At 31.3% G+C, this 23,040-nt stretch overlaps 1 protein-coding gene across 1 annotated transcript; it reads right to left on the bottom strand.

The window, feature by feature from the left end:
• Positions 1-5,361: 5,361 nt before the first annotated feature.
• LOC139493518 (uncharacterized) lies at positions 5,362-13,868 on the bottom strand. The gene is made up of 4 exons (XM_071282003.1): positions 13,787-13,868; positions 9,505-9,616; positions 8,399-8,583; positions 5,362-7,212 (listed from the first exon to the last, which is right to left on the bottom strand). Exons 1-4 carry the CDS (start codon positions 13,851-13,853, stop codon positions 7,064-7,066), a joined length of 513 nt encoding a protein of 170 aa, XP_071138104.1. The 5' UTR covers positions 13,854-13,868; the 3' UTR covers positions 5,362-7,063.
• Between the last annotated feature and the right edge of the window lie 9,172 nt (positions 13,869-23,040).

Genomic DNA, 23,040 nt, shown 5'->3' with positions numbered 1-23,040 from the left:
CCTGATTCAAAATTCTTACAATTATAGTTTCCATGTATAAAACCTTTACAAAACCTCAAAATACAATGCGATCATATAAGCATAGTATTTCAAATGATTAACAAATACTATCTACAAATAAACTCATCATAGATACCAGGATTAAAATTTTATATTTACGCCAGACGCGCGTTTCGTTTACATAAGACTCATCAGTGACGCTCGAATCAAAAAATGTTTAAAAGACCAAATAAAGTACGAAGTTGAAGAGCATTGAGGACCAAAAATTCTTAAAAGTATCCTCATATGTATCCTCATATGTAGATAAATCAACGAGAAACGTTTCATAACAAATAATGTGATTGACTGTCGTGCAATACATAGATAACCTTTTGAAACGGGTAGTTTAAATACTAATGTCATATACTTCGAAATCAAAAAAGACACATAATTGAATCCCCAAAGAAATAGCTAGAGTCTCTTCAGGATGTTCACCTCTCTGTTTCAAATTTTTTTTTTAAATCAGTCGTATCTGCTCTATCTCAACACGGTTTTCAAGGTGAAATGTACTACTTTTTGGACAATTAATATCAAAATTATAAGAAAGTTTATTAGCACTAACTCACAATATGGAAAATGCTATGATCAGGGATCCTGGAATTCAGTTTGACAGCTTCAAAAATATTAATTTTTAATCTTTTTTTAAGTAGATTAAATCACTAATAAACGTAAAGATTCAGCAATCATTTTTTTTACATGTAACTTCATGTCCTTAATTAATATTTCATGCATAAAATATCAAGAATAAATTGGGGAAGTATACGGAAAAAAATGCAGGTTATAGAACAGCGGTATACTACTGTTGCCTTTATTATACTGTGTTCACACAAAAACCAAACAGACCATATTGAAAGTGGAAAAGATCATTGCAAGATGTATGTGTTATGAGGGATGCAGATGCTGCTAGTAACTACCGTCTAGTAATTGCAAACTTTAAACTAAGTCTTAAATATGTAAACGTTAAAAGGAAATTTGATGTTGGTAAATTACAAGATCTAAAAATCCGGCAAGAGTTTAAACTGGAAATAAAGAACAGGTTTTAGCTATAAGACAACCTCACAACTGACGATACAAACACGGTATCAGGCAATGATGAATTGTAACACATACATAAAATCTACATGAAGCCACTACAAAGCACTAGGGTTTAAAAGACAAGTACACAAAGAACGGATAACACCTGAAACTTCGAAATTGATTGGTGAAAAAAAAGAAGTGAACAAAAAAATATGTCAAAGACATTATGAGAATTTTAAGGAAAAGCTAAGCACACAGTATGCAGAATGCAGACAAGAAGACAAATCCATCATTAAGTAACTCAAAGAGGGATTCAATGGAAGAAATAACAAGAGAAGCAGAAAGTTCAGCTTCAAATCAGAGAATGGGACAGATTTACAGATTGAATAAACAACTAAGTGGGAAAAAAGCTAATGTAAATATGCAAATTAAAGACAACAAGAATGACTCCCTAGTACACGGATGCCCCATCCGCATTATCATATTCTATGTTCAAAATGGGGTAAACACTCTAATTTGGCATTACAATTAGAAAGATTATATCATAAGGAACATGTAAACTAAGTTTCAACTTCATCAAAAACTACCTCGACCAAAAACTTTAACCTGAATCGGGACAGACGGATAAACGGACGAACGGACGCACATACCACAACACATAATGACCATAAATGGGGCATAAACAACAACCGAAATGAGTATTATAAATACTTGTCTAGTGAATCACAAGTCGTTATTAACAAACTTTGATTTAAACAGATCTTAAAAAATCCCTACGTCGTCTAGGACCTTTGTTTTGATTCTAAAATAAACAAATTTACGATCACCGAGACGAGCCTAAAACTTATACTTTTGTTTGGCTATGGTAGCGAAATATAAGTACTGCACAATTAACGCTTTTTCAGAACAAATGATTAGATTTAAATTGTTCGGTATTCTGACAAGATGTTTTGATAGCAATAGTTGACCACACTGATCACGATGATGGTTTTTCTGCAACTTTACTATAATGCATCATTACTAGAATATATTTGCTTTATCTTCTTTTTATGAGCATAAAAGAATTATAATAATGCTGTACAATGTTCTATTTATAGTTTGATGTGTTTGAGCTTTTGATTTCTCTATTCGATTAGGGACTTTCCGTTTTTATTTTCCTCGGAGTTCCGTATTTGTATCATTTTACTTTTAACAAAGTTTTTCCAATTATATATTCTATGTACAATACCTTTACAAAACCCTAAAATACAACTCGATCATATGAGTATATTATTTAAATGTTTATCAAATACTATCTATAAAATGCATCATCACATGTAGATAAATCAATGAGAAACGTTTCATAACAAAAAATGACGTGTGATTGACTGTGTGTGAAATACACAGATAAACATTTCATAAACAAAATATGATCAAACGAAATGGGCTGTTTAAATAATAATGTCATATACTTCAATATCAACGATGTTTATTTCAAAGGGTCTTATCGAAACCTCCAAAGAAATATAGTCTCATAAACTGTTCTATTAAATTATGAAATTTCAAAATTAGAAACTATTCCTTTATAGTGCTGTTGAATCCCTGTCCCATGTAAAGGAGTGGTGATCGCTCGCAAACATATCGAACCCCGAAACATAATATGCGTACCTGCCAAAAACCTCTAAGATTGTTATTCAGGGATTGTCGTTGGTTTCTTTGAGTCTTGAGTTGCTTTTTAAAAAAAATCTAAAGAATTTACACTCCGTAAAGACGATGGCAAATTGTTCCAGGGTGTAGGTGCAGCCTTGTCAAAACGCCTCTCACCGTAGCTTTTCGTTAGGATGTAGGAGCATACTATTTTCCGACCTGAGGGGTCTACTTTGCTTGTATGGTGTATATAAATTTTGTAGGTAACTATGAGCCTTGCCATGCGGTGCTTTATACACATATAAAAGAAGATTATATTGGCAACGCTTATGTATGGGTAGCCAGTGTAACGGTATTAAAACAGGCGTAATTGAGTCAAATTTCCTTTTTCGTGTAATCAAAGGTGCTGCTGTATTTTAGACCCGCTGTAATTTACACGCGAAACATTCGACTATCAGTTGGTTAAAGTTTTAATTTCTATGGTATGTGTTTCAACATACTAGTGATCATTCTTCAAAAGATTCCACTTTGGAAGCTTACATTTTATACAGTGATTTAAGTATCTATTCCAATTTATCTTTTGTTTTTATAACATAAATTAGATACTTAAAGGATACACATCAACGGATTTGGTGTATTGTTAATATTAAGAATAAAATTTGTCTGTTTTTGTTTTATTTAGGGTGATATCATATGATGTTCAGCCTTTAATTTTTTATTTGTGTTATATGAACTTGTTTTGTCGTCCTTTTCTCCTCGAGATTTGAATATCCCAAATCTTATCATCCGCCTCTTTTTTTCTAATACATATTTTTAAAAATGCGTAGTTTAGAAGAGCAGCGAAAGATACCAGAGGAACAATCAAACTCATAGATCGAAAAAAAAAAAGACAACGCCATGGCTGAAAAAAAAACAACAGACAAATAATAGAACACAAGACACAACATAGAATACTAAAGACTAAGCAATACGAATGTAAATTAAGATTAGGCTTGAGCTTTGTTTTATCCCAAAAATTCTGTAAAATACATGGATTAATACATAACACCTAATCCGAATATGCCTTAATCAGTTAAAGTTAAATTGAGGATAACCCAACATGTAATCACCCAATGTATTTTGTTGAAAAAGTACATCGTGCACCAATTGTTGATTTAAAGCGTATTTGATTAAAAGATTTGGTGTTATCTATTGCAAAATTCAAGATATCAAGGAGTTGATTTGTGGTCAGTGATAACGTGATCTCATCAAAAAGGAATTGTTAGTTTAAAAAGACGTCACGTTAACACCTTCGACAAAAAACAAAATGAATAAGTGTTGGTTTGTAGTAGCATACCATTCGTGTCCTGGCTCTTTCTATTCTTTTTAATAAACCAACACTTCTCCGTTGTTTCTCCTTTTATAATAGTTTCTTGTGTAATGTGTAATTTTAGTTTTTTCTTCCTCGTGCACGTGTCACTAATTATATGGAAAACAACTAATATAGATCATCCATATTCCGGTGTATAATACTTACACACTAACGATATATGCATAAGTATATCTTTAGATACAATAAGTATCGTCTTATATATAATTTTACTGATACATGTAGTGTCTCTTTCGATTCTGACTGACTGGATTCTCATGGCAGGTAATGCATGAAAAGCAGGAGAAACGTACATAGCAGGAGACATGCACTCTGTCGACGCACACGACTTCGCTCCCTTTGGAATTTACGCGATTCCCTCAGATTTTATTTGTTAATTTCATTTGTTTTTAATCAATTTATGATTTGTGTAGCATGTCGTCAGTCCTTCGATGAGAATTAAAATGTGAGGTATCATCAACAAATATATCTTTTAATTGTTGTAATTTCGTCATATATCAAGGCTGATAATATGATAATTAAAAGGAATCTGACATTAAAACTTGTGAAACTAAACAGAGGTATCAGTAAAAATGTACGACGATTTCTTATTAACATCTTTTTGTTTTCTTTAAACCTTTTGTAACTGGCCGATAGTCCTGTTAAATCATTTATAACAAGCCAGCTTGAAGAATGTGTGTTTAAAGTCATAAAAATCTCAAACAGTTAAATTAAAAAAAAAAAAGGAGCGAAAGATACCAGAAGAACATTAAACTCATAGAATAGAAATAAATTGACAACGCCTTGGCTAAAAAAATAAAAAGACAAACAGACAAACAATAGTACACAAGACACACCATAGAAAACTAAAGACTAAGCAACTCGAACCCCATCAAAAACTGGGAGTGATCCAAGGTACTCCGGGAGGGTAATCAGATCCTGTTCCACACGTGACACTGTTGTTTGTCAGATCATTTTATTGTGCGTTTGTCATTGTCGTGTACCTCATGTCAACTACTTATATCTTTATATAAAAACTTTGATTATAGTAGATTAAAAAACTACTTTTTCATCATCTTATTACCATATTTCGTCTGTTGTCGGATTTTACATTATGAAAATGTTAATTCACTTCACTCATAAACTTAAAAAAGCCTCACCAAGTTTATTAAAACAAAACCCCCATACATGTCAGTTGGATTAGTTGAGTGTTCAAACATGCGTTCATCTCTTTGTAATCCTGTAAATTTATGAGCAGGTTTTACATTGATTTTAATAGATGATGTAGGGTAGCGTGAACTCATCCCCCATCTTGCATTAAAAAAATACACTTTATCTACATTTTTTAATGAATAAATATATAATTTATTATCTTAATATTGCTATTAATATCAATATGATATCTATTTAACAATAAGAAATATAAATACACCTATTGATTCATAATCCGGTATCCCCTTTGTATGTTTATTAATCATATATTATTACAGTTTGTAGGTTATTTACTAAATTCTACAATTACCCAAGTAGTTATTCAACTTGATTGAATATAGAAATACTCGGAGATACCAGGGGACAACAAAAATATAACATAAAAATAACGGAAAAATTAACAACAGTTAAAAATATACTACATAAAAACTCAAAGACTGACCAACTAAAGCCCCACATGTTGAACATGTCGTGTTGGATACACATTTATTATATATTCAGTTTCTTCCGGTGTTGTCATAATGTGGGGAAAAGAGTATTATGACTTCAACAATTGAAACATTTCCGTTGTCGTCTACGACATATATATTGACTAATGACGGTACCCGTAAAACTTCTTAAGGAATAATTTCACCTTAACCACTAGGAAACCTTAGTTCAACGTCTGTCGGAAAGTTGATTTCGAGAAACGTTTTCCTGTATACGTATATTGCATATGTAGCGATCTTTTATGTATTTATACAATTACTACTTTATTAGTAATTAAATACGGAAAAATCAAAACATAAGCAAAAAAAAAGGGAAAACACATCGACCATAATGAAGAAAAAAAATTCATTTATAAAAACTGTTTAATTATTTTTTAATCCATCACAAGCATTTGTAGGATTTTTTTTTTAAATGACGAATTTGGCAAAATGAGAATACACTGTTAATTTCTAGCATTACCTATTTGTCAGTGCATGACTTCTAATTTGAAATGAGGAGATTTTGATTATCTTCAAGTTGCACAACAAGCCTTCTAACATTGCACTTATCACTTATAATACTAGTATTGTCGGCATTTGAGATATTAGTTCCTATAAGGACAAGTCGAAGTAAATCAATGTGATTTATTTATTTGTATATTAAAAGTTCAATGCATGAACCTTTATATTACTCAAAAGCACTTGTCCCAAATTGCATATTGTCAAACCTTTTCAATATTTAGCAATATGACAACAGTGAACAGCGTACGGCTCTTTTATTTCGTTCAGAGTACCGTTGGCCCTTTTGGAAATTGTCGTATTTCACTATTGGCATTATGTCGTATACGACTCCTACATCAAAAATGATATAAGTGACTGATATTATTGTAAACAATTTCTGTTTTTAAACTAACAAACATATTGTACATAAAATTGAGAATGGAAATGAGAAATTTGTCAAAGAGACAATAATCCGACCAAGGAGCAGAAAACACTCAAGGTGTCTTCAACACAGCAAGAAAATTCCACACCAGGTTTACATGTATATCAATGTATATTAGTGGTGCATTGACTTACTACATCTGCATTATGGTATACATGTATTTACAGAATATTATTTGATATCATAGTTCAATTTTAATCATTTTTATGCATTATGTGGGAACATCAGTCATATTTCAAAAACTGTAAGTTAACAATATTTTGTAAAATTCACTAGATATTTCCCAAAATTCTTGAAATGACTAATCCTCTGAATTCTATCTCTATATATAGTTGAGTTTTAAATAGATGTTAAGAACTAATTTATTGAACACTAATATAATGCTTGTAAAAACTTGAAAATTCCTCATAACTAAGTATCCTTATTAAATCCTATATTGACATTCCCAGTAGATACAACTTCATTGTAAGCTGGAGGAGGCGCTGAGTACTCAGTGTTATATTGCTGCGGACTGGAATACTGGGAAGGAGTAAACTGAACACCGGTTTCGTTAAATGTGGCTGAAAAACCAATAATGATTGTTTTATATATTGTTTTATTAGATTCAGGTAAAGCTAAACACAAATTACTTATAGATTAAAAAAATATAAGAAAAAATAAACCTGAATTCACTATATATACGGTCCCCAACTGTTGTAGACAAGTGTCTAAATTACACACCAATTGCTAAATCGTCCCTACTATATTTAATGTGACCTACTATGTTCCATGTGACCTACCGAATTAGACTATTTACAGCATTTGTAATAACAGGAGCTACACGACGGTAGCCACATGTGGAGTAGGATCTACTTACCCTTCCGGAGCACCTAAGATCAGTCCCAGTTTTGGTGGGTTTCGTGTTGCTTAGTATTTTGATTTCTATGTTGTTTCCTGTATTCTATTAATTGTCTGTTTGTCTTTTTCTTTTTTAGCCATGGCTTTGTCAGTTTTTTTTTTCGATCTATGAGTTTGATTGTCCCTCGGGTATCTTTCGTCATTCTTTTAAGACAAGCTGTGATATTTGACCGATACTAGCTATTTTCCGTCTTTAACCCTTGTTTAATGTATTGATAAAAAAGCCCACAAAAACACTGAGGTATAAACAAATCTATTTGAACTAACAATTGGGATTTGAACAATAATCCTGAAAATTGCGAAACACTTTCTACTTCAATTTTTTTTTTAAACATAATTTTCTTTAATAAATGAAGAAAACTGATTTTAAAACCAGTTTTAATCCACCATTTTCTACATTGGGAAATGACTGTACCAAATCAGGAATATGACAGTTGTTTTCCATTCGTTTTATGAGCTTTTGATTTTGCCATTAAAAACGGAGAATTTTCGCTTTAAATTTTCTTGGAGTTCGCTTTTTTTTATTTTACCTTTTAAAGCATCTTATAACATTTGTATTTTTTAAAAGATATATCGAAATAGGTATATGAATCTAAAAAATGCATACAATTTCTTATTTTACTTCATCTATATGTTTCAGGGTTTAGTATGACGTATATCTATATTATCACTGAACTAATACACATTTATGTTTACTGGCCGGTTGAAGCACGCCTCTGGGTGCGGGATTTTCTCGTTGAGTTGAAGGTCCATTTGGTGGCTTTCAGCTGTTTTCTGCTTTTTATTCGGGTAGTTGTCTCTTTGGGCACATTCCCCATTTCCATTCTCAATTCTATATTGAATACTCACCATTGGAACTCATTTGACTTGTCGAAATAGTGGCGATTCCTGCTTGGTTTGTTCTGACCACTTGTCCTCGAGAAGTCTTATTACCACTACAGCAGCAAAACGCACAACACATTATGCATCCAGTTAAAAACACAGCACCGCCTATAAGGGCACCAAATACAACGCCTACGATTGCACCAGTTGATCTGTAATTTAACATTATTATTTTTTTATAAATATGGTAAATAATAGAATTATTAATGTAAACCAACTTATTTTCGCGGTTACTCAAGTCCGCGTGTTACTCTTTCTAACCAACTTCGCGGCTATTTAATTTCGCGATTTTCTCATTTTCTTAACTTAATAGTTTAATAATATATACAAATTCGCGACGATTTGTATTTTAGTATTTTTCAACTCGCGAAAGTAGCGAAAATAAATCACAGTCAACCACCTTGACAGTTTAGACCAGCAAAAAATACAATCTCAGCATTGAAACAAACTAATCATTGATTAATGATTTTAGTTCATTGAGGAATGTGATTTATGGTGAATGTTATATATAATTTTGGTGCAACTGAAATATTTTTTTGCGCTTATAAAATATGGTTTGTGGCGCAAATGAAAGATTTGTTAAACACAAAAGCAAAGCACTATTAAGTGACGGTTGATCTATGGAATGGTATAAACTATGAAACAACCTAATTGAGCACTTATAACAACCCGAGTAGTCTTCAAGTCTAGAAATACTTAAAATCAAATCAGACTCGGGAAATAAATAATAACCACTGTCACAATAGTTATCTTTTGGGAATAAGTACCAAAATATCCAACTGTGGAATGCGGGAAATGACAAATACCATGAGAATAAGACCTAGATAACCCGAAATGAGCGATATCTATTATACAAGGGTATCACCGGCTCATTATTAAGAAACTAAGGTTTCAACTCCCTCATACAAAGATGACCTTTGACGGATTTGGCAACATTTTTTAAGTCTTTTTTGTTTGTCTGTGATATAGCTCTTCAACCGTTTTATTTCTTATACATCCTTGTTTCTAAGATATTCGGCTTAAAGTGTGATAACCTGAATAACTTGACAAAAATGCAGATAAAACAAACTTACAAAGATGATGAATAATACGAATAATAGTAGTAGTAATAGGTATAGCTGTAACTTCTGTAACTGATATATCGATAACTACGAAATCCGGATCGAAATCCACGTGCCAATGCAGCTGAAATGAAAAAAATATATACATTATAATTTTATAACGCTTGTTTTGCAATTAAAAAACCATGCCATTGAGGCGGGACTTAAATTGCATAATATAAGTACATCTGACGAAAGTCGTGGTAAGCACACAGCGTCGTGTTGCAAGGCCTAATTTCTTAAGCCTATCCAACATTACCTCATTTTTCAGTGAAAGTCAAAATTTCTTGTCCTTTATCTAGCACACCTATTGTATATGTTCTCGTCCTTAATTTCGATGAAATGTTTGCCACTGGACGTTTAGCAAACACCATGAATAAATCATCAACTTTTAAGGAAAAAGCCACTGAGTACTATCTTACGATATATAGATGCTAGAAGTAAATGTTTTCAGCATATATAGATATATAGGCAGATGAAAAAATGTTGCAACTTTCCCGGGATTCAAGACCCGTGTTGTAAAATAGTCATGAAAATCAGTCTCTAATTTATTACAGGCAGTCAGTCGATAAAGAATATTTTTTAAATTAAGGAATTACAAAAGAAAATAGATTCGTTTAGAGATTTTACGAAATTTTAGGCAGATCATAGGTCTCGAGATAGAATTTTCTTACACTTTGCCATAATGGACTTTTATTTGCTCTTTTCAAAAATATAATAAAAAGGATGGGTCACCGTGCCATTTTTCAAGCTATGAGTCGTTGAAAATTGCATTAATTTGCTTCGAATGATCATGAAAAAACACATTTTCGTGCATAAAAAGAAATAACTGAGACAGAATTTTGAAATAAATTTGAGAAGATAGGTTTTGTAATATGTTTAAAGGAAATAAAATAATCTCTGAGATAGAATTTTGAAATAAATTGTGAGAATATAGCATTAGGTTTTGTAATATGTTCGAAGAAAATAAAAATAAAAATGGTGTCACCGAAATTGTTTTCTTGCTACAAGTAAAAATGAAAATTTCGTAATCATACCAGTATAATTTTTTCACTGAAAGAGTTATTTCCCCATGTTTAGTTGGGAAAAAAACCGATTCTAAAACACAAATGTTTGGTATTTGTTTAAATATTTTGTTTCATGCAATTAATCAGCAAGTTTTCTTCATATAAATAAACAGTATAACCAATAAAATGACACATCTGTCTACAAATTTGCAGATTTGAGCAAATAACTAGACTCTATTGTGTAGTGTGATAGTACAATCCAAGATGGCGGTATACCATGAATCTATCATAACATCAATCCATTCCACGTCTCAGTAATTACAGCCTGCACGGACGTGCTGGGCCAGCTCTCCTTTACCCGCTATCTTCGATGACGGTTTACAGTTACATAAGAAACATACATCAAGTCGGATAGGTGGGTGGGAAACTTTACTGCACCAAAAGCGAACCTCGAATGACAATATCATAAATTCGCACAACCGCCAAAGTATATGTTATTTTGGTTTATTGTGAATAATGTGTGTAAAAACAGAATCTTTAAATTAATTCATAATATGTCTTTGAGTACATAATGAAAACTGCTTTTATCTTTGTGGTTTTTGTGTTCGTTACCTGCAGCGGCCTAGGCAGACAGTAACAGATGAACATTTAGTATTTTGCATTTGTCTTTAATAAAATTAAAGCTTTGGTGCACACTGTCAGGCGAGCTGATCCCATACAAAGGTGTTGAGTTTATTTTTGTAAATAATTTATGTTCGCTTGAAGTTATGAATTAGAAAATAATTGCATTCGTATTTTTATCAAGAGAAAAAAATCGTTCATTTTTGTAGAGAATAAAGATATAAAAAAAATTTTTTTGTAGAAGTTTATGTCAACCAATGAGACATTCAACATATTTATTATAAGGCCTTGGAACACAGTTGTCGGCCTTTGATTTTCGTCCCTAGTGTTAACAGTGTTTTACTTGTAAAAAATGTTCATACCCCTTCCTATTTTATTTTTTCTTGTCTGTAATGCCTTACATAGCAAGAAGACGATGATATTTTTCAAAAGTTTGGTGGAAAAATTAAAAGTAAAGTATTGATTTGGTCCAGTTATAAAGGGTTAACAATTGATATGTATGAAGCTGTCAAACAGAATTTAAGACCCTTTAACATAAAATTATTCATTCTTGAGTTAAACCTGATGATTTTTTTTTTATAATTTTGATTTGATTTGTCCCAAAAGTAGTACACCACACTATAAAAGTAATATTGAGAAAGAGCAAGTGCGATTTTGTAATTTGCATTTATTGTCTGAAAGAAATACAAGTGTAGTTACGAAATAACAGTCTCAGGCCATCCATTGCACTACGATATAGATCTTTTTTAAATCATGACTCCTTTCTCAAAGATGAAGATAACACAATAAATGTCTTTCTTGGCGTAGGTTTAATCTAATCACGCCTTGTCATTCATTTACCCAGTAGTCAGCACTTTTTGTGCTTACATGAATTATCATTGATATCGTTATATTTATAAATTAACTGTTGACAAAGTTTTGCATTTTTGAAAAACTAAGGCTTTTCTACCTCCGGCATAGATTACCTTAGCTGTATTTGGCATAAATTTTAGGAATTTTGGTCCATAATGCTCTTCAACTTCGTACTTTATTTGGCCTTTTAACTTTTTTGGATTCGAGCGTCACTGAGGAGTCTTTTGTAGACGAAACGCGCCTCTGGCGTATATACAAAATTTAGTCCTGGTATCTATGATGAGTTTATTTACATGTGATTTATTTTCCAAGACTTAATCAAGACATTGTGAAATAGACCCTAATTTAACGGAACATATTTCTGAGTCAATTTCAAAATAGCCCTAATAGTATACCTCTGAATGTCATAACAAAAATTACAGTAAACGACGCCTTTTTATTCGGATTTTCCGTGATTATCCCTTATCAGTACAAGCAAGGAAGTAAGTTAAACATCTATTGTACAAGTAAGATCTGTATTACAATGTATAAGTGATAATACAAACAGACAATTTCATTGGTGTATATGAAAGTATACTGAATAGAGCTTATTGTGAATAGAAATTCTTTAAGCTGTTCACCAGTTTTCTTGATTTAATTTAAAGTAAAAATGAAAAGAAGATGTTGAAAAATCCCTAAAAATCTAGAGGCCAATATAGATATCATACCCTGAAGAGATGTCAATACCAGATACCATGCTTTAAATTGCCCTGAGTCCAAATAAGTAGAGGCAATCATCTGTCATCAATATCAAAATATTAAAAAATTTCAAAAAAATAACTTAACACAACCGATAAGAGGAATATAAGTCAGAAGCGTTCAGTGGTTGTTATTTGTGTCTATCTGATATATCTGTTTTTCATTAATTGTTCTTTCAAACAGTAGGTGTTAAATCAAATATATTTAAAAATAATGAAATACAGTTGTTAAAATTAAGTAAAAAAATATACAACAAATAAAACTTTTTGTGTTGTTCACTTTAAATCTAATGCAGTACACATTTTTATAAACTGTTACGAATTATTTTTGAAATAATTCAACTCTACTTGTATCTTAATATGTGTAAGCATTAGTTTTTGTCTAAATATATGCCGAAAAAAACCTAATTTATTGTGTAAAAGTTAATAATATATGTGGCTTCGTACAGACACCTCAATGAAACAGCTTAAAACATGAACATATCTTGATACTGTGTACTAGAAATTTATTGAGCCAGCATTGTGATGATAGGAGATACCATTTAAGCCTACTACAAGTTGTATTTTTTTTTTTACTTAGAGAACTTAAATGACCAATAGGACATTAATTTTGTTTGTTTTTGAAACTTGAATGTATCATAAAAAAAAAGAGACAGTAGAGTTTAAAAAAAAAAGGAACGGAATAACCTTATCAAATTGAATTTGATCTAAGGTAGCTACCATTTCACTTCAGGGAAAGGGTACGTTTTTTGTCTGAGTCAGATTTTTTTTCACGCAAGGCTTATTTTTTTTCCCAGTTTTCCGACGCTTTCAATGAAATTATTTGTTCCTTCATATGAACACTTTAAGGTATGGGGGAAACCTGGATTCAGAAAATATTTTTTTGTTGTCACCTGCTTGACCAGATTTTTTCTCTCCCACAAATTGGGCTCAGAACATATTATTTTTAGGGGGGAAAACTAAATGGTCGTTCCCAAATATCTGAGGTAAAACGAGAACAATGTCATACATCAATATACTAGTATACACAATACTTACTGTCAATAAAATAAAGGATTAATATAATCCACACTAAAAATTTGTATGCACTTCTTAAATGAAACATTATAAACAAACCGTAATAAACAGATGCTAATTGATTAACAGTATTTCAAACTAAAAAGTACTGATGTCCATGTTTTCACTCTTAAATTAAAAAAAAAAAATATTTCAAAATTGGTATTTCAAAATGTACTGTTTGTGTTGATAAAGGCATGTTTGCGTTGTGGACCAACCCGACAAATTGTTATCTCTTATCTGAGGAACTCAGGGGTTATATTGAGTATTGGTCATAATCAATTTTAACATACGTAAATCGAGATTTAAATTTAAACAGAAGTATATTCTTGTCCCTTTTCCGAATTGAAAAAAAGAAAAAAAAAACCGAAAGAAGTCTGTAAATTTCAAAAAGTTTTTTTTTTTTTTTTTTTTTTTTTTAAATGTTTAACCTCTATATATTTCAGTCACAGGATTAAATACTTCTCTATCATTTAAACATTTATCAGATAGGGAAATGCCCTTCCATATATAGGTGAATACACATATTCAGGTGGAAATAATTACAAATGCATTATCTACATATGATAGTGTTTTATTTATATACTATGATGACAGGAATAACGAAGAAAAATTTGAATGATGTAATTGTTTTGAAAAAAAACCAAAAACTAACAAACTTAGACGAGAGAGACAACGTATAAACACATACAAATAAACTAGAGGCTGAAATGTTTCTGTATCGCTAAACTGTGGTAATAGTTGATGGTAATCGAGGTCAGACTGGTACTCTGGTCCAGGTTAAATAAAAAAAGAGTATCGTAATGGAAAAGTTCATTTTTGTATAAGTCAAATATGTGCTGGGATTAATCCACACCATAAGTCGAAAATGTCAAATACATCTCCATAACGACCAACAGGATGGCCGTATTATGAAACAAACTGCATGTGCTCGTAATTCAACTAGTAAACAGAATTACTGTTAAACTGACAAAGCAAGTGATTATAAATTTGAAAACATTGGTCAGAGGTATAATTTTATAAATCTTAGGTTCACATCTGCAGTTCTTATTGATAAAATATATGTATAAACGATTGTCTGCAAATATTCATTATTACTTCATCACAAGCAAATTCAACTAATGTTTTCATCAGTTATATTTTTGCCAAATGTTATTTTTTGAAAATGACAATGCTATTTGTTCATATAACATTACCAAATGGCAATGTTTCTGAAATGGATGCGCATTTTTACAAGAAATGTTTCTTCAGTGATTCTCGAGAGCAAAATATTTGAAAATCCAAATCTTATTAAAAAATGAAGAGATTATAATCCAAAAAGTATCAAAAAGTATAGCCAAAGTCTAGCAAGGAAGCAGAGTTTTCAGTGAGGGAGTAAATATAAAATAATATTTTTTTTTAACTCAAATATTCATAACTGAATAGATTTTACCAATTGCAATTACCTTTTTATTTATGTAACAATCATAAGAGAAAGAGAATCGTCTTTAACTTGACAAACTCACGCCATACTTGCATGTGTTTATACTGTGGTTATCATTCTTTGTACATGGAAGATCATCGTCGTTAATAACAGTGAAATGTTTCACATACTTGTATGTACATAATATATGTAGACACTTGTTTCTTGAGAATACTGTAGTTAAATTTTTTCAGTTTTTTTGGCGTTTATTTGCAGTCTCTTGACATGTATACCACATCTCTATACATTCTAGAATTCATTAAGAGTCATTGAAAAAAACAGTGTAGCTCTTTTGATACTCAGTGCAATTAGTAAGGAGCTAAACTGAGCTATACATTGGCTTACAGAAATGTACGCAGGTTTTTTTCTCTCAAGAGATTGTTACAAAAACTTAAATAAAAATCCTCATGACGTTAAAGATATAAAAAAAATTATGACTTTTGCTAAAAATCATGAGCTGCCGTTTTTTGTTTTAGAAAAGTCGAATCTGCAACTTTTGTATGCACTTGAAGTTGTTTTGGAGTATATCATGCATTCAAATAAATTTAGCTCTGTCCATAAACAAAAACTCTTTACAATGTCAATTTAATTCCGCATGGCATAAGAATAATTCCAGTATCTGAACAATGTCTCAAGGATTTTAATAGGTTTACAAAATAAAAACCTCGTTTATGTAAGCTGTTTAATAGTGATGTAGTCTGTCATGGCAGTATTAAACATTGTATTTTGATACCATTTAAAACTCATGTAATGACTTTATAATTTTTATTGCAAACAACTGCCAAAGAAATGCATCATAACAAGTTTGTGCAAATAAAATTGCGTAATATGTTGTTTGTTATGTTAATATTGTATACGTATTATTCATTTTTTTCAAATCAATAGGATATATATTTTCTAAGATGCAAAATCACTAGACATAAATCCACACACCAAAAAAACTGCTTTTGTTGTTGATAGTTTTCCCGGAAGGTCTGTGGCAATCTTCTGTTTCACAAGAGTGACGCTAGCAACAAGGTACAACACTTGGCGTTTTAAACAAATGGAAATGGTATATTTATTCTTGACACAAAATTTTCTACAGGCTCATTGTAAAACTCATTGTAAGAATCAGCTTGTTTATTGCTGTTTGATCTCAAAGTGTACACATACAAAAGCACATTCAAAACGGCCTCTAGTACAAGTTTGAGATTTATTCTTTGTCAGTAACTAGATAAAAATGTTTATTACAGACTGGCATAATGCGGGAAATAATAAAAAAATTAAGTTTGTTGTATTTTCAACGTTCATTTAGAAAATTCGGACGATCGCCCCTTAATAAGATTTTGTATTGCCTTTAAATACTAAGGTTGAATTTTGGAGGGAAATTGTTGATTACATATGGAACCACTGAAGCATGACTGGAGCGGGTCCCCTCTCGACAGACAGTCCCCCTCTTTATAAAAATTTCTGGATCCGCCACATAAAAAAGACAATCATTTGCATAATTGATAAAAATTAGTTTCACCCAAGTCAGTGACCATCAAAATATGATATTCCCTGTCTGAAAATACACAACAGAAATAAGAACCAAATACATAGATCTATATTGAGTTATAATGTAAGCTGTCTCCCTGTTATCTATCACTATTAATTCTTTTACACTGTGTATATGTATATAATGTTCGACCAAATAATTGCCTAACAAATCGAGTTAAGTATGTGCTTGGTGGCTAATACCAGTAAAATGATAAATTGTTCTTACTAAAAGAGACTCCAAATTCACCGTTTTCTAATCTGGTTTCTTTTTTTATTTGTGCATGTGCCAGTCTTGAACTTTTTGTTGTCGGACATTCTTTTCTTTATATCACAATGAGACCACAAACATTCATCCAAGTATATATTAAATGATATGAAATGTCCATTGACAAAATTTATAAATGCTTCCCCACAAAAAAATATAAGTGTGTCGTAAGGGACGACATCAAAAGATCGATGTAGGATTAAAAACTTAAATCAAATAGTTTGGGGGTGGGGGGGGGGGGGGGGGGAAGGAGGTGGTAAAATTCTGCAAGTTTTGTATATCTAAAATCGATTTATACATATATCCCTATTGGTAAATCAATTTTTCCCAAATTAAGTTAAGAGGGGGGGGGGGGGGGGGTCAGTGAAAAAACTATGTGAAGTAAGTTTTTTTTTATCCTACATTGAACTTTTGATGTCGTCCCTAAGAATGTCGGAGGTGAATTTCTTAACAAATCTAACACGGTGGCTGGAAGGAAGTTCCGTTACATATCTACTAAGGAAGTTGGATCCTACTACAGCAAAAAATGTTTGAACTTTATGATCATACCAGACTTGGAAAATCTTGAGCAGAACAGATTATTATTTATAAGTGTCAATTGTTCTTTAGACTACTCGACGAGATTTGTACCAAAACTTATAACAAATATTATTCTTTATAGATTCATTGATTTACTGAATCTAGTATTTAAGATTAGTGCATTAAATATATAGTTTCTATTCTTGTTACCAACTTAGATTCAATATGGTATAACAATGATATATAACATACAGTTGGAGTGTCATTCTTGACATTCTTGCACTAAGAATTAAAAAGAAACTATTTATTGGAATTTCTTTCCAAACACAAAATATGAGACTACTAATCTGCCACTATTTCATTTTACATCATATCACATTTACAAGCTCATTAAAGGGCATATTGTAAACATATTTTTCGTCATTTACCTGTAATTGATATGACCTTGGACAGTGGTGTATACTCAAGGGCACACTACGTTTGCGCGCATTTGGGGATTAAAATGTTTTACGTTTGCGCGCAGCTTTTGATTACATTTGCGCGCACTCATTTTACAGGTAAACTCAGGTAAAAATATAAATAAGAATTAAATCAAATTGTAATTGACTAAATATTATTTTTATTTTCATAATAAATATGACTATCAATTATTAATTTTGAAAACATTTCCTAAGTCAAGTTATATATTGTTCATTGTGAATATTTCAGGATGATGATGTTTCAACTTATAGTGTTCGTTTTTAAAATTAGTAAATAATTCAAATTAGTTTGTGAAGTTTCACCAAGGTACAAACATGGAGTTTCGGCACGTACCGACATGTAAAGTAATGAATTTATCAATACTTTTAACTTTATTAAAGATAACAGCTATGTTTTAACATTTTAACATTTTCATATGTATATATTTCTAGGATTTAGTGCTTGTGCATAATAAAACGGACTTATCTTGCTCGAAATCCCACTTCCATCTCATCGTTGGTGAGCAGGGGACTATGACTAACAGGATTGAGTACTTATACTTATAAATAATTGAACAAATTATAAATAAATAAGTGTTATTACCTGTATTTACCTGAGTTTACCTGTCAAAAAAATGCGCGCAATTGTAATCAAAAGCTGCGCGCAAACGTAATGATTTTTGCGCGCAAATGTAATGGTAATGCGCGCAAACGTAATGCACCGATACTCAAAACACAAGAAAAAAACCGGTAAAACAAATTTGGATTTGGCCTGACCAACCAAAATTGGCACGAGGCGCAAATATAACTTAAAAACTTAAGACAGGTTGCAGTTATTGAATGCTTTTTCAAAGCCAATCTTATTAATAAATCATATTTACTAGACACCAAGCAGTATCAAATATCAATCAGTACACATCCAACCCATTTAGTGTAAAGACATCATAAACTGCTTGAGAAAAAAAAACATCATCTTGTATCATTGTACTATTTGAATAGTAACAAAAGCATTATTCAATCGCTTTCGATTTTGTAAAGTTTGCAGAAGGTTCTTGTAATAGGACGGTATAGACACAATATAGTATTACCATCTTTTCCATTTGAACATCGAAAATATTTATGAATTAGACAGTCACTATCAAAATTTCTGTTATCACAGTAAATTCCGTATACAAATAAAAATAATGTGCTGCGACTGAAGATCAACAATAACGAAGTTAATTATTAATGACAGGCGCGTTGTCATTTTAATAGGCACCAAATCGACTCCATTTTATCTTGATCAATGAATTCATCAAACTTATAAAAAAAGAACGCATTATAACTGAAAGTCAGAAAAATAATTCAAATAACACTTGACTGTATGAAACCGATGAAATGGATAAGAAAATAAAGGTATACAAGTAAAATAACACTAAATAAAACCACATCAAGGAGGTCAATATAATGCAAAAAAAAAGCTTAAAGTAAAAAACCTTCTGATATTCATATAATCTTACTCTATATGGTAACCAATTCAACACTGTAATTAGATCCTTGAATATGTTTTATTGATATAAATATTAATTTGTAATCAATAAATTAATACCATACTACTTGTATAGAATATTATTGTTGTACATATATGCACATTCACGGTAAAACGATCTGTCGACACCTATATTTTGACATTAAACAAGGTCGAGTTTTTCTCCGACTGTTAATGACGTTTATATATTAAATCTATTGAATGCTGGATGTGTACTGATTGATATTTTAGTCTTATATACATGACTTTTTTCAGTTGTTTTTTGGCTTTGAACTTGCTATCAGTAACTGCGAGTACTCTAAGATATTTACTTAGTGTCTTATTGTTGTGTGCTGTAAAGTTATCCTGCTACGTCCGGTCTGTATTTTTCATCATTAAATTTTTTCTGCTTTGTATTGGTTTTTTGAGTTAAGCCCTTTTCAACTATTTTTTATAGTTTGTTCTTATGTTGAACTGTTGAATCAGTTTCCCAGGTTATAGGAATTGTTTATCGTTCCAATGATTACAAAATAATAATATAGGAAATTATTATTGCACAAAATCATATATATTTAAGGAATAAAATTGAGTTCAAGCATAGAACATTAATCTTTAGATTTTCTTTTTAGTAATTTCAGAAATCAAAATGAAATATTGGTATTCATAAGGACTTTAAGTTTGTAGCAAAACGTGTTGAATATGCACATGTAACTAATGACAGTAATGTCGGAAAGAACTTATACAAGCTATTCGTGTATCAACAATTAACTACATTCATCACAAATTCAACCAGGCCTCCCATAGGTTCTATTGACTCATAAATTGTTGTGAGCAAGCCAAAGATCAAATACAATTTTACGTGATAGAGAACAGAGTTGCAAGTGAGAATAAAACCCTGGTTATTTGTAAAGGATATTAACTATACCCATTAGTAGAATTATATCGAATATTTAAAGTAATAAGATATATTGACTTTTTCTTGTTTTCTCAGAGGAACAATTGGTTTCTATTACTAAGTAACTTGGTCAGACGAAACTGTCAGAGTACCTCAAATGCATTACTTTTGTGCTCAATTTGCTTCAAACACGTTAAATATTATTAATGTAGCATAATGAGGTCAAGTTGGTTTTATTAGTTACGAAATGACCTCAGAAATGACATCATTTGGTCACATTATTAAAATCAAAATACTAAAAGTTTTGAACAGAATTCTTTATTTTATACGCATCTATTGTAATGCTAGTCAACTAATTAAATTTTAAAACACATGAATACACTATTGGTTTAATCAGCGAAATTACCTATGAAACTCGTTTAAAGGCACCAACCCTCTCCTTAACTTGGAACAGTGTTGTAACAGTACAACATTAGAACAAACTATGAAAATCAGTTAAAAAAGGCTTAGCTCATCTGGTGAAATACATCCAACAAAAATACAGAGTAGACGTGGACGAGTACTAATACATCCCAACAACAAAAAGTCACTAGGTACAGATCTGAGAGTTCTCGTAGTTACTGACAGTTAGTTCAAAGCCTATAACAACTAATTAAAAAATCATTCATCTACTCATTTTTTTATTTTTTCAAATTTAAAAGGACTATATAGAATGAAATTCAAAACAGTGTGGCTGTGGCCATTGATTGACACATTAAATTCATCCATTGACTGGGACAATTTAGGTGAACGTTTGTATGTAACGACCATTGCTCACTGTGTACTTTTTAAAGACACTTTAACTATGGGGTCACCAAAGGTTCTCAACACCTTAATAAAGTAATTCGAAAAAAATAATCAGAAATAACACGATGTTTTGATTTATATCAATTATATAAATCAAAACATAAAGGTTATTCCTGATTATTTTTTCGAATTATTTTATAATTAAAGGCGTTAAGAAACCTTTGGTAACCCCACAGTTTAAATGTCTATCGTAGGTACGTCGTGAACAGTGGTCGTTACAGACAAACGTTCACGTAAATTGTCCCAGTCAATGGATGAATTTAATGTGTCAATCAATGGCCACAGCCACACTGTTTTGAATTTCATTCTATATGGAATTGTATCAACATACTTTAAATCAGTTCTGTGCCCCCATTTTAGTCGCTTCAATTCTCCTACCTTTTACTTATAGAGTGATTAGGTCGCGTTGATCAAATTTAAAGAAAATCTTCCTTTGTAACTTCTTTACTTATTGGACACAAGTATCAATATTTACACGAAAAATCCAACCAATTTCGTTAAAAGTAGACAATTATTGAGATTAACATCACTGTGTGTGCAAAAAGTACAATAAATCAAACTTCTATTAAATTATGGGGCTTCGCAATATGGCAGCAAATTGGATTTATCTAACTGACAGAAGCAATCAATGGAACTAGAATACACGCGATAAAGTTTCGGGAAAAAACGTGATCGGGCTTTAATTTTTAGTGTATAGAAGAAAATGTCGATAATTAGACAATATGTTGTTTATTCATGTTATCAAGGATAAGTGGATAAATACTTCTGAAATATCGATAGTATTTGTAGAGAACGAGCAGACAAGATCTTACTAAATGACCACTGAGTTGAGTTGTTGAAATTCAGTTATTTCCTATTAAAATTCATGATCTGAGAACTAGGGAATACTTTTTTATCTGAATGTTTCAAAATAAGAAGCGTTTGAAGCAAACATGAAATTGATACATGCAAAGCTACGTTATAGTTTTATCATATGCTTCTAAAATAAGACTTCAAATGGCTGTGTATACCTGAGCGTAAACAGCAATGTGTTCTTATTTATTATATGTTTGCCTTTTTGTAGGATCTTGTTGACTTGTCTAGACTCCATAGATACTTATTCATCTCACCCTAGTACTAGTAAATTACTGTTTAGAACATTATCATGGCCGGTCGAAAATTGGAAGTTCAATCCGATGTCCCGTGCAGGGAAAGTCCCATGATCTCGAAAAATTAAAGAACCCTAGGATGAAACATGTTAACTTGTCTGAAAGATAAAAGACACACCGTTGTGCATGGTTTTTCCTTATTCCTTTCTCTGGACTATATCAATGTCTGTTAAATCAAATTTTACCTACATCATGTCCGTTAGATAACGAATTCATTGATGTTTTAAATAATTTTTTGTATTTGCCTTGATACTAATAAGTACTGATTATCAATCTGTCTGCATATTGATAGCGAGTCACAATATGAAGCTCTATGTCTTTCAGTATCGTTTATCATTTCTGTCAACACGCCAAAAACGAGTCTGTGATTTTTATGCATTCTTTGTTTGGTTGCTCTCAATGATACACAAAATGGATATCAGTTATCCCAAAAAATATTTTTGACAGTACAACAGACGACCCAAAACACCGACTTCTCAATAAAAAATAGACAAACATACAAAGACATGCAAATAGAAACAACGCATGGTCCAGGCAGTGTGACTATAATTATATAGGCAGAACATGTGTTTGAGGTTAAACTTGTTTTATAGATAAAGGCAGATGTGGTGTGAGTGC

Source organism: Mytilus edulis, chromosome 1, assembly GCF_963676685.1.
Source record: "Mytilus edulis chromosome 1, xbMytEdul2.2, whole genome shotgun sequence".
NCBI classification, from domain to species: Eukaryota; Metazoa; Mollusca; class Bivalvia; order Mytilida; family Mytilidae; genus Mytilus; species Mytilus edulis.
Note: the sequence above shows the minus strand (reverse complement) of the source record. Positions and strands in the feature narration are given on the sequence as shown.